The following is a 13,315-nucleotide window of genomic DNA, read 5'->3' as shown; positions in this document are numbered from 1 at the left end:
ATAACAGCGTTTCTTCACGAGGATAAAACCGAGTCTCGTTGAAAATTTTACTGATTCTGACCGAAGAAATTATTATTTCTGCCCGCGCGGCCGCCCGCGAGCCTGTTTTTATTAAAATATGCGCGTTCAGTTTTTATTTGTTCCATTATACGATGATCAATGATCAGAGAAAGTGCAGTCCTTACTTTTCCTCTCATGATGTGTCGTTTAGCATATTCTGTCGGACCGAACACTTTCCTAAAAATATTACAAACTGGTGTTGTTCCAGATTTGGAACTTTCGTCTATTTTTTCCCAAACTGTTCGGTCAGAAGCAATTTCGGTATGCTGGTCCTTTAGATCACTCTCACTTTTAGAATTCAATGATAATCTCCTTCTCTTTTGTACTCTACGTTTATTTATAATATTCTCCTTTTCGTTATTGCTGTCTGAAAACTCTTATTCGTCTGTTGTAAATAGGTCATCGTCTCTTTTCATGTTGTCTTCAGTTTCGGAAAGGTAGTTCTGTTCTGAATACTGAAATCTGAATACTCTTCGTCTACGTTGTTTATTTTTTTCTAATAATTTCATGTTTTTGGACATTTTAAATTTTTACAACTTTGGAGAGAATAGTATCCTTATTCGCTATATGGTATTACACGATCTTTCTTTACAAAGTTATATCATTTTATCGACAATTTTTCATTATCACTGGTACAATTATGCTGTTTGCTGTCTTAAAAAATTAACGAAATTAATGTTGAGGAAAAAGTCTCTTTTCTCATAAGTTTATTTGAAAACGTTCTAAACGCCGTAGAAACCATAAATTTCAAATCATGATTAAATACAGTCACGTTTATCTGAAAAAATTATACGACGAGATAGGATAAGGATAATACCATAAATCTCTTGTTTTGCATATTGAAGTACTCTCGACGAGCAAAATGTTAGCAGGATTTGTCGACGAAGCAGTTTCTAAATGGATAAGACGATTACATAAAATCTCTGCACGATAAAAACATCGTTTTGAAGTTCACTTGTTTGGCAGACATGTTTTTGAAGTTGAACAAATTAAATTTACTCGGACGTAACAGACAAAGCTAATACGTTTGCAATTTTATTTATGGAAACAAAATAAAATATATATTTTTTAATAAAGTTGCAAAAAAAAAAGGATTATTATATTCAATCTTCCTAAATATCCATTTTGAGAAACGCGAAGAATGTCCTAATCATTCTAATCTCTCTCTAAAACTGCATCGTTGTAAATGTATAAAATTTACGAGAAATATTACTTTGGTAATATTCCAGTGTCAAATATAATTTAATTCAATTCATTAGCGGGAAAGAAATCCTTCATATGGCACAGTGAATACATCACGAGCAAATGATACAAAATAAATAAGAGAAAAAAAAAACACGACATGTAAAAATAAAAACTGAAAAATGTAATTAAAAAAAAAAAAATTTATGACAAACTAATCCGTGTCAAGACAATCGGTTATGCAGATTGTTTTCCTACCCATTAAATAATTTGTAGAATTAGAAAAATCTATTTACAGAATTGCAAATACTTGCGATTGGATTCGTGAAACGTTAAATATAAATAAATATAAGTATAATATGAACGATACGGGAAAATGTTTCAAACAAAAGTTGTAAATCCTACAGCGTATTAAGGGGATATTTTGGTAATCCGGCTTAAAAAAATCAATTTTTCTTTTTACATTTTCTCGAAAGTATATGCTTTCGAAAATGTTTGTGTAAAAGGATTTGAATTTGTAAAATTAGCCAAATTATAGATGTTTAAAGGAAACGGTGTACTGCTCGCAACGTAAGTACGAATATTTTTGTACAATACAAAACACTTCAAATGTGTTTTTTTCAAAAAATATTTCATTTTATTATTTATATTATTATTTATTTTTTGTATTATTATTATTTTATAATATTTTATTTTCTGTACTGTTCGATTGATTGCAAGTATGAATATTTTTGTACAACGAGTAACAAAAACTTCAAATGTGTTTTTTTCAAAAATATTTCATTTTATAATATTATTATTTATATTATTATTTATTTTTTGTATTATTATTATTTTATAATATTTTATTTTCTGTACTGTTCAATTGATTGTAAGTATGAATATTTTTGTACAACGAGTAACAAAAAATTCAAATGTGTTTTTTTCAAAAAATATTTCATTTTATAATATTATTATTTATATTATTATTATTTTATAAAAGCTTCAAATGTGTTTTTCTCAAATCCATATTATTTAAACTGACTGACGGGATATCTCACGTTATAGTTGACCGATTGACTTGAAATTTGGAGAAGATATTCACCGGATGTACCTTTATCGCATGAACCACGGATTTCAAAATCCGATGTTTTCTTCTATTTTTTTTTACCACCTGAAAGACGAAAGGTACAAGGAAAATCGATATTTTAACTTCAAAATGCTGTCATTTTTTTGAATTTTCGAAATTTCCCTGTTTCCGTGGTTCATGCGGTAGCCACATTTATACCAATTAAGATGCATTTTGGTTTTTTAGTTTCAAATAACCCAATACCAGGTGGACCGGAATCGGCCATTCGAATCCGTTTTTAGCCCTTTGCGGTCGTATATCTGCTCTCAGCCACCACAGCAAGTGAACCACTCTAATCTTATACTGTATTCATCCATGCATCAGTTTACACTTTCTATGAACGAACCTAAATGTCTAAAGACCCTATTCACGAACCAATACGGTGCTCCTATCAATTGGAGATAACGAAACCGAGTCTAAAAGCTGTCACCCCCCATGCAAGACGCCGTGGCAAGTCAGTCGCCTCTTGAGCGTAAAGAAATCGACAAGGTTCGAAGATACTTTGTAGAATTCCAAATAATATTTTACAAATTGTGTTTAACTGTAATTAGGCATTCTCGCTTCTTAAGATATTTCAAAATAATACACCAAAATGGCAAAAAGATAGTTACCGAATAACCTACCAAGCACTAATAAGAAGCAAATTGGACTATGGATCAATAGTATATAATTTAGCCAAACCTAACATAATCAAAATAATAGAACCCATCCAAAACACAGCACTCAGATTAGCCACATGAAGCACACTATTTGAAGCCAAGGAAATGCCCCTCGAACAGAGAAGAAAATTACTAAGCCTAAGATACGCTATAAAAATAGCGTCAACACCGAATAACCCATCATACAACAACACCTTTGCCGACAGACTAATAAACCACCACAACAGAAACTCAAGACTCACCGGCACCATTCCGTACAAGACTAAAAAAAATATCCCAATACAACAGAAATCACTTCAACACCTATTATCGAACGCAACCACGGAAAAATAGCCTCATGGATATTAAAAACGCCAGAAACAAACACCGACCTGGCTATCCAAAAAAAAAAAAAATGAAAAAAATAACATAGAACACAAACAGGATTTCCAGAAACTAAACAACACCTACAAGAACTACCACAAGATATATACAGACGCCTCCAAAACTAAACACGGAATAGGATTCGCAATAGTCACAGAAAACTCCACCAAAAAACAACGACTCTCTAAACACACATTCATTCTGACCGCTGAAGCATACGCGATACTTGAAGCACTACGGCACATCCATGAAAACAAATATCAATCAGCGGTAATCTATACAGATTCGTTGACTACAATAAACCCGACAACAAACATCAATAGCAACAAAAAGAACGAAGTCATACAAATGATCTAGGAAACCTATACCGAACTTACTAATGACCACAAACATAAAATAATCACCTGGATCCCGTCACACCAGGGAATCGAAGGAAACGAACAAGCCGACTTCTTAGCCAAAGAAGCAACAATCGACCAAACAAAAGAAACCAACATCCCAATCCCACACCAAGACCTACCAGCTTCAACGACCAAAGCGGAAAGAGACGAATGGAACAGAATTTGGACTACGACAAATAGAACCAAAATACATGACATAGCACACCATTTCTATCAAAAAATACCAAATAACAATCTAAGCAGAAAAGAAAGGATAGCTATGACCAGGCTTTGAATAGGACACTCCAAGATCACACGCGAATACCTCCTAACTAAAACAGAACCTCCTTTCTGCAACACCTGCAACCTACAAATCACCACCCAGCATCTGCTACATGAATGCAGAAAATACCGAAGCGTAAGAAGTAAATATGGATTAAACGAAAACACCGCTCTAACCTGCCAGAAACGACAAAAAAACGTTATCAACTACCTAAAGGAGACCCAACTACTAGACCAGTTATAAAGAGTCAATTTTCAACACGTCGCTAAGGACCTCGTATTCGATGCGATGCTGAACCTTCATTTAAAAAAAAAAAAAATATAGAATAAACAAAAATTATTTCGAGTTGTAATAATCTGTTATAGACTCTGCATAATTTGCAATTTCTGGTTCTGTTACAGTAATCTTTTTAACAATCTGTCAATTACTTCTGCTTCTATTGGACTAGCACTTCTATTGGGCCGCAAATGAGAAGATTCTTCTTGCCTCTTCGACAACATCTTCTTTAATTCTTTCTGCTTCTTCGCATTGATTGATCCATTCTGTCACTTGTTCGTCAGAAATTGTTCCATACGCTGCACCGTGCGGAGCAGTTTCTAACGAGGAATGTTTCTTCCAGCCCATCTCGTTTCTCGATTAAGGATTTTACCCCAGGAATCGAATATGTTCAAAGAAAGCATAGCGTTCCACGTTTCATTTATTAAGTCTATACAATCCTTTATGTCATAATCGGCATAGAATTCTGACGGTCCGTTTTCATATTGAAAGAAGCGTTGTAACAATCTATGCCGGAATCGTTTTTTTAAATCTTGTAATTACACCTTGCTCCATTGGTTGGATCAGGGAACTGGTATTGGGCGGTAAAAACATGAGTTTGAAATGACCATTGTCCATTTCCTCCTCTGGTAAATTATGGCTACTAAAGTTGTCTACTATCAGTAAAACCTTACCATTATTATTTTCTTCCAATTGCCGCCTCCTAACGTAGGGTTTAAACTCATTGTGGTACCAGAATTGAAAAATTTCGGTATTCATCCAGGCATTCTCGTTGTGAGTGTATTTCACAGGTAAATGATTTATACAGTGCTTTAGCGCTCTAGGTTTCTCATGTTTGTTGATCACAAGTAAGGGTAGCCTGTGGCTTCCGGTTGCGTTTGAACATAACGCTAGTGTAGCTTTATCATATTTAATCTTTTCCTCCGACTCTCTTTTAACTCCTTTTTCATTTGCACCCGTCAGTACCTGCTTGGGGAGCATCCTCCAAAATAAACTTGTTTCGTCCATGTGATGCAGATTATCATCACCGATTTCAAATTCTTCCTGTATTTGCAAATATTGTTGTATAAATGGTTTCGTCCGTATCGTCTCTCTCACTGTAGATATTTGCACGGGTTGGATTATAATTTTTTTTTGAACCGCCAAAGTCAGCCTCTACATGGTGTGAAACAGAATGGGTCGCCATTTTCCTCGTGCATTGCTTTCACCTTTTTCATCAATATTTTGAATGTAGATGATTTTGCACATTAGTATAATGTTTTGAAGCGAACGATAAGACAAATTCGACAAAATGCTTCGTTAATACGATAATTTACAGAGGGAGAGTTTAAACTGCAAAAAGAAAAAAAGAATGCGTTCATCTATTTCTGCCGAGTTAGAAAGAGAATTGTATTTATGGGTATTATGGGTGGTATTGTATTTATTGTATAATAATAATTAATAATTAAATAATAATAATAATGAATAATGAATAATAATTAACAGACACAAGAACAAAATAATTATTTGAAAATAAAAATCAGTTGATAGTTGTTAAGAGAGAAAGAAGTAAACTATACTGAAAGATATTGTTTGCCATTCGGAAGGATTTTCACGAAAGATAATATTCCAGAGTGCACGTGGACAAAACATTTTCTCGTTCACGGTTCCTGCAGAAAGAGACATGAGTGACAACGGTTCAAAGGTGGCGTATTTATATAAATTTAATTTTATAATTCATTTTAATATTAATAGTTCTATACTTAAAATTTAATACTATGTCTGAAAAGAAAATAAATTGTAAATTTATTTATAAAGATTTTAATTTTTTTAATATTATTATAAATTAAAATTTATACATATAATATTTTTTTAATTTTGAAGATTAATAGTTTATTCGACTTAAAATTTTTAATAATATTAATTAATATTAAATTTCTTTAAATTTGCAATTTAATGTTTTAAACTATAATTAAAATTATTAATAAAATTAAATATAATAAATAGAAATAAAAATATAATTATAAAAGTGAAATTATTGTAAGTAAATTTATCTTTTTATTAATTTATAAATAAATATAAATGTTACATATGAAAATTGTTTTGAAATAATTAAATATTTTCATAATAATCTAAATAATAGATATAATAAATATAAATATGATTGATGAAAATTTATTAAATTTAATTATTTCATATAAAAAATTCCATTTCAATATAAATCTAAATAGTAATGGTTCTCGCCGTTCTTTCGAGGAAAACTCTAGCCCGGTTTTCGGGTGAAATACTTGGATACTTGTGGGTAAAAAGCGGCCTGTCTGGGGCCGGGCACAAAAAAAAAAAAAAGTGTGGCCTGCACGAGACCCGATACTCACTGGCAGCTTGCCTGCCTTGCTCCACTCTAGAGTATCCTTCGTACAATCTTCGTTATCTCGTATATCGTACCGCGTGCCTTTGCACCGGCCAGCAGGCACATCTGCCGCAGCCGAAGAAAAAGGAAATTGCTGGCAACGAGGCCCGTGGTCCGTGAAGAATGGGCCCTGTGTTCTCTTGGACCGGTGCGCGTGTATGCTATACACCTAACACCTGCTCCTCTCTCTTTCTCTCTCTCTCTTCCTATCTCTGTCTTTCTCCTTTCTTTGTTGATTACCTCATGCCATACGCGTTGATTGCGAATCAGGGAGTGAAACAGAAATAATAAAGAAATGACGAAGCCAGGGCTTGTGCTGCTCGTCCATTCGACCCTTCGGTTACCGGTTATTTGATCCTTGCGTGCCTCATGATGAACGTTGATTTATTTGAAATTTCCGGCAACTGACACATCACGTCAATGGAATCAATATTTTTCGATATTGGCTGTGTGTTTGGTTATCGTTTTTGCAAACGCGTTGCATTTGACGTTTAGGATCATTCAAGTTGTCAAAATTATGAGTTTGAAACTACTTTGAGGGAAAAATTTTTGCCGATTTCAACGTCCTCGAGATATACAGGGTGTCCATAAAGTCCAATTTACAATTTCAAAAATTTATTACGGAGGCAAATGAAAAGACAGATAAGTGGAAATTATTACAAAATAAGACGTGTATATTCAAGTTTTTTTTTTTTTTTTTTGCTTCATTTACCTTGTATTATTTGGAATTACAAAACAAATGATCCTCTGGTTTAGATTTGTCCCTTACCTTTATTCGATACACGATATCTTTAACATAACCCCGTGTGAGTGTCCATAAAGTCTTTTTTTATTCTCTTTAAATGGATTTCCAAACTACCTTTACTTTGTACTAGAAATATTTAAAAAAGAGATTGGTTTATTTATTAAAGATTTATTAAAGGAATATAGTGTATTCGTTATGTATTTGTTATGTACTCTTCATTTAGTATTAAACTTTCAGGCTATTGATAATTTTAAACACCCAAAGGATCCAAGAATTAAATATCTAAACTAATCTTGGTAACTTTAAGCACTCAGAAAGAATTAAACAAATAATTTAAATCAAAACAATTTAAAAAATTAAATATCTTAAACTAATCGCAAACTTTCACACATGATACCACGAGATAAAATATGTTTAACCTCTTGTGCTGGTGTTGGATGATCAACCCGGACAATATTGAATCTATGCAAATACTGACAATGAGTTAGCAACAGTCCACATAAAATGTTAATATTATTAATACTATCAGTCTATTACTCTATTTTAATATTATTAAATTTATATGGATGGAAATTTATATTAAATTTATGTGGACTGTGAATAGCTAGGGCAAGATCCAATAGTTGGTCATCTATGCTCTTTCCCCTTCCACTTGACGATGATAACCAAATCTATATAAGGACATGCTTTAGAGACATTCGATAGCATAAAACATTTTAAATCATTATAGAGACATTCTCATATCATTAAGAGCATAAAACATTCTAAATCATTCTATATCAAGAGCATTAAACATTGTAAATCATTCTATATCATTCTATTTCGTACACGACCACGACTGTAAGGGAATAAACTCTTCTAAATTATATAAGCGTGTTGACTCTATTACAGTGGAATCTAACACTGGAATGACGTGCTATGCACGTCGAGAATTTCTTGCCCCAAAATTGCAATATTTTTTCAGTTTTAATTATACTTAAGTAAAACAAAATAAGCAAAACAAATAAAAAAAAAAATTACTTCGCAATAATTTTTATCCAACGATAAATCGTACCATTGCCGACGAGTTCGAAAAGAAAGCGACGAATTCTTGTATACGGTTTGGTCACTCGTTATGGTCCGCAATCAGTTGCCAGCGCAAGAGGTTAAATTAACCTATAAAGACTACAAAAGAAAAATACAACAGTTAGAAGAAAATCCGTTAAATTTACAATTACGGGCGGGATATTAATCGAAGAAATATTCCAAACCATAACACCGACATAAAAGTGAGTTTCTCCGCGAGTGGGAAGACAATACATCATCGATTTCTCAGACCTTCTTCTGTGGCCGAGAGCACGAGCACGAGCACGAACACAGCAATCCTACATTTATTTGGGTCGTGGACACCGGCAAATTATCTCCTCGATCCTTCCGCTCTTACGACGTCTCTGACCCCCATTCCTTCTTCGTTATCAGTCTTTATCACGTATTTACAATCGTTTTGCACTTTACTCGTGCATTATTTCTAAGCAATGCTCGCCAAGTTTTACGAAACTGTCGTGCAGACGACAATATACGTGCTGAAATCATTGTTGCCACCTAAAGAGCTTCTCACATAATGGTTTCAATGGTAACCGATGATTTAATCCTTTTGTATCTTAATGAGATCGCGTTTTATTATCTTAATAGATTTCTTAAAGATTTAATTATATTGTGCAACAATACCTTAATATATTTTGATGTGGTATTGTAGTTATTATTTTATATTGTTTTAATTTAATTTGTTCTTTTTATTTAAACTATCGGAAAAAAATATAGAACTTTCTAAAACATTTAAAATTAACTCATTTGTAGAATTATTAAAGTTGTCAATACTTAAATAATATTATATATATTCTTTTTTATGCAAAGTATTTACATGTGACTAATTTGAATAAAAATTACATTACATTACATTTCGTTATTTGAATTGTTTTGTTCGAAATCTAAAACTAAAGAACCAATACCAGTATAATTACGTTAACGTCAGAATTGGCAAAATAGTTAAAATAACCAATCTACAATTTTTTATGTGATCAATAAATGAAACAATGAATATAAAATCATTTTATAATACAATATTGCATAATGTTTTACACAATTTCGTCTTGATTCGATGATTTAGAAATCAGTTATACATTTTAAGTGTCTTTTCATAGATAATAAATTTCCAAAGTGAATTTTTTCAAGGTCAATTATTCGACATGTAAACGCATTAACGTAATGTTACATAGCAATATTAATAATATAAATTTAATAATATTAAAATAGATTAATAGACTAACAGTATTAACAATATTAACATTTATTAAGAAAAAATAAACGGAGAAACTAATGTTAGAACTTTGAATTTTATAGAGTTGACTAACAATTCAAACAAAAATAGCAGATAATCTTCTGTTTCTCACAAACTCAGACTACATTGAATATTCTATTTTATTCGTTTCATTCTATCCGCGGAATATATTTTTAAACGAGTTATTTATGAACTTGGAATTAATTGTCAATTATCTGGTGGCTCGACAGATTTTGGGAAATGTCTGGAGACGTGGCGCAGGGATCGCCGCGTAAGGAAAGGCAGGAAGATAAGACGGATCCGGGCGCTAGCAGGCACGGGAACTTCATGAATTATTACCAATTCCATCCTGCGGAAGAGCGCGTGCGACAACTTCCGTGTGGCGTGTGGCGGTCGGCCCATCCGGACCGGAAATACGTAGGCCTAGACGTCGGTTGTAACGCGGGGGTAAGACTGAAACAGCTGTCAGACGAAATGGGACGAGTCGACCGTGATCCGAAATTACAAACGACAACCGTCTAAATTTAGCCGGCGTGTCCCTTTTTGAAAACCGTTCGGAACACGGTTCCTCCCGGAAATTCCTAATTTAGAGAAACAGACATCTCCTTTTATTAGTAACATAATTAAATTATCTCACAATGGTCGTTTATCAAAGATTTTTAACGATTAATATCATAACTAATTGATGCTATTTAAAGTATAATTGTCGAGTTCAAATAGGAAATTATTTCATTAAAAAAAAAGATCATTTATTACATTTTAAACTCCTCATCTCTAAACCGTCATTATTTGTTTTTTTTTTTTTATAACAGTTCGACGTAATGATAAAAAAATTAGTGAGAAAGTGAATGGTTACAACTTACAAACTTTATTAACAATAAACGGATCAAATTTCTACTATTCAACTGCATGTAAAACAAATCCTGTTTGTATTATGATTTTGTTTTCTCTAATTTTTATTCAACGTTACGATCATTTTTATTTTGAATTTGTTACAATTATGTTCTAAAACTATAAATGCTTAGACGTATCTTTTCAAGAAGGTGATAGGTATAATAATAATAATTAAAAAGTTAAAAATGAATATTATTTGAAACTGTGGCAGCATTATTTTATGAATATAATATAATATAATATATAATATATTTATTATTTATTATATAATATATAATATTATGTTATAATAGAACATATAATATATTTTATCAGAATGTCGAAAATATGTCATATGTTGTACATTAGAAAATAGAAAAAGTTATATTTGGAATATCCATATGATGTAGTATTTTATAAAAAATGTGTCAATTTGACACAAGGAACAAACGAGGATTAACAGAAGTTATTAATGTTCAATTTGATCTGTAAAATTTTGGTTGAATTATTCAATATTATCATTAAATTAATTTTTCCATTAATTTACTGAAAATATTCGCTAAACAAAAAAAAAAAAGAGAAATTAGAAAAAGAGTAAAGAAAATCGATACATAAATAAATTCATAGATTTTTTTAGTTATTAAAAGACAACTTTATTTATTCATTAGTTATTCATTATCCTTGATTTTGGATATCGAAACTCTTATCAATTGAACAGAAGAGTTGAATTTTATTATTTGTATTAACTTTATCAAATGTCTGCCATTGACAATTTTAATAATTAATATCTATGATCAAAGTTTGAAAGTCATACCTACTATTTTTATCGTGACATTCGTAATAATAATTATTATTAACTATGTGCAATTTAATTAGTCAATGCATTTTGAAACATTGATAATTATTTAATTATTATTTTAACTGTTCCGTGAAAAAGAATGAATTTACATCTACGGTTGCATAAATAGTCCTTTCATTTAATTACAGCATACATATTATTTTTAATAATTCGACACTATGTTTTTCTATAATTTTTATATAATCGATCACCAATTTCAATACATATTCAACAAAAAAATTGTCCCTTGAATAAAAAAATTTACATCAAAATAAAAATTATCATTGTATTGTATAGCAAATACCAATATTATAGCAATACTAGTAACAAGGAGTCGTTATCGCGTGTTATAAAATAACAAACATTCAATGAAGACAATTCCATTTTTTTTTTTTTTTTCTTTTACAAATCTCATTAAAAATCAAATATTCAAGGAAATTCAATTAATCTAATTGAAAGAATTCTCCGAAATGTAAAAGAAGTTTCTTTTTTGACCAGAAAAAAACGCGTAAAAATCACAAATGGTGTTACTGATTTCAGGATTTAACATACGTGTTGTACGACTTCCTCGAGAACACCTTATCGGTCGATCGAGGTCTACCCAAGGAGATCTGTTTGCTCGGCATAGACCTCGATCCGATCCTAATCGAGCGGGCACGGGAACGCAATCCACGGCCGGATCGTATTATTTTTGAATGCCTCGATTTCTTGGCGGAAGATTGTAATCGAACACTGGACGAATATCTTCGTCGATTGGAAAGGGCACGCTTCGACGTCGTGTTTTGTTTTTCAATTACCATGTGGATCCACTTGAATCACGGAGACGAAGGGCTGACAGAATTTTTGCGGAAAGCTTGTTCGATCACGGACATGATCGTGATCGAACCGCAACATTGGAAATGTTACAGAAACGCGTCGAGAAGGCTCCGACGATCGAAAGGGGAAGACTTTCCATTATTGCAAACGTTGAGGCTCACTGGCGATCCAGCGGCGCACATTGAACGCATATTGACTGAATCTTGCAATTTTCGAAGAATCACGGTTACCGAGAACAACGAGTGGAAACGGAGACTATTAATTTATGCGAGAACGTGAGCCATCACTCTCACTCCAGAGATTGATGGGATTCCGTGCTGTATGTTAATCGACATCAATAAGTGAACGAAGATCTTTTTGTGCGAGCATATTTGATTTATACGATTGTCGAAATAATTTTTGGTAACTTAAACCTATCACGACCGGTCAAATTGACCGTTTTCAAACTTTCGTACAATTTTCACATATTTAAACATTGTCACATCGCTATCAATTTTTTACGACTTTTCCAAAAATATACGTACGTTGTATTTTTCAATATTTGCTACTTGTTTTATTTTATTTTTTTCTTCTGGGAAATATATGTATGCAGCTTGCCTTATCTAGAGCGACCGGTCGAGAAAATATAATATAATAAGTAAATATGTGATATTTACATATTATATTTTTATAATTTTTATATTGTGACGAATTATTATGATATTATATTTTTATATTTGTCGTATCATGACGAAAGTATGATGTTACATGTGAATGGTTTGGAACAACGTTTCATCGAGACAGATGTACACAAATTGCAGAGTTGGGTGCAAAACAGTACAATTTTATAACTACAGGAAAGAGCATCAAAGTATATAATTTCTAAAATGTTTCCTTTGCATCTCATGTTACAAGTGCTAATTTGAAAAAAAGGAAAAGTAAACCAGCAATACCTTGACGTAAATTTTGTATTTTATTTCGTATATAGTGCATTATTCTGTAGCAAATATTGATCCTAAAATGTCAAGGCATTCCAAAAATGTGAAG

At 31.9% G+C, this 13,315-nt stretch overlaps 2 protein-coding genes across 4 annotated transcripts; one reads left to right on the top strand and one right to left on the bottom strand.

Annotated features, from left to right (window-relative positions):
• Window positions 1-4,714: 4,714 nt before the first annotated feature.
• Window positions 4,715-7,345, bottom strand: LOC122529549 (jerky protein homolog). Its single transcript, XM_043655795.1, has 2 exons — window positions 6,666-7,345; window positions 4,715-5,643 (listed from the first exon to the last, which is right to left on the bottom strand). Exon 2 carries the CDS (start codon window positions 5,317-5,319, stop codon window positions 4,819-4,821), a length of 501 nt encoding a protein of 166 aa, XP_043511730.1. The 5' UTR covers window positions 5,320-5,643; window positions 6,666-7,345; the 3' UTR covers window positions 4,715-4,818.
• Window positions 7,346-8,679: 1,334 nt separating this feature from the next.
• Window positions 8,680-12,617, top strand: LOC122529548 (probable RNA methyltransferase CG11342). 3 transcript variants are annotated; one of them, XM_043655794.1, is made up of 3 exons: window positions 8,680-8,913; window positions 9,993-10,209; window positions 12,014-12,617. In XM_043655794.1, the coding sequence occupies exons 2-3, from the start codon at window positions 10,003-10,005 to the stop codon at window positions 12,566-12,568; spliced, it is 762 nt and encodes a 253-aa protein (XP_043511729.1). In that variant the 5' UTR covers window positions 8,680-8,913; window positions 9,993-10,002; the 3' UTR covers window positions 12,569-12,617. The 3 variants fall into 3 exon arrangements, with proteins under 3 accessions (XP_043511729.1, XP_043511727.1, XP_043511728.1); XM_043655792.1 differs by lacking the exon at window positions 8,680-8,913 and adding an exon at window positions 8,951-9,057; XM_043655793.1 differs by lacking the exon at window positions 8,680-8,913 and adding an exon at window positions 9,621-9,641.
• Window positions 12,618-13,315: the final 698 nt, after the last annotated feature.

Source organism: Frieseomelitta varia, unplaced genomic scaffold (genome assembly GCF_011392965.1).
Source record: "Frieseomelitta varia isolate USP_RPSP 00005682 unplaced genomic scaffold, Fvar_1.2 scaffold_292, whole genome shotgun sequence".
Lineage (NCBI taxonomy): Eukaryota > Metazoa > Arthropoda > Insecta > Hymenoptera > Apidae > Frieseomelitta > Frieseomelitta varia.
The sequence above is the reverse complement of the archived record's forward strand: the minus strand, read 5'-3'. Positions and strand labels throughout refer to the sequence as shown.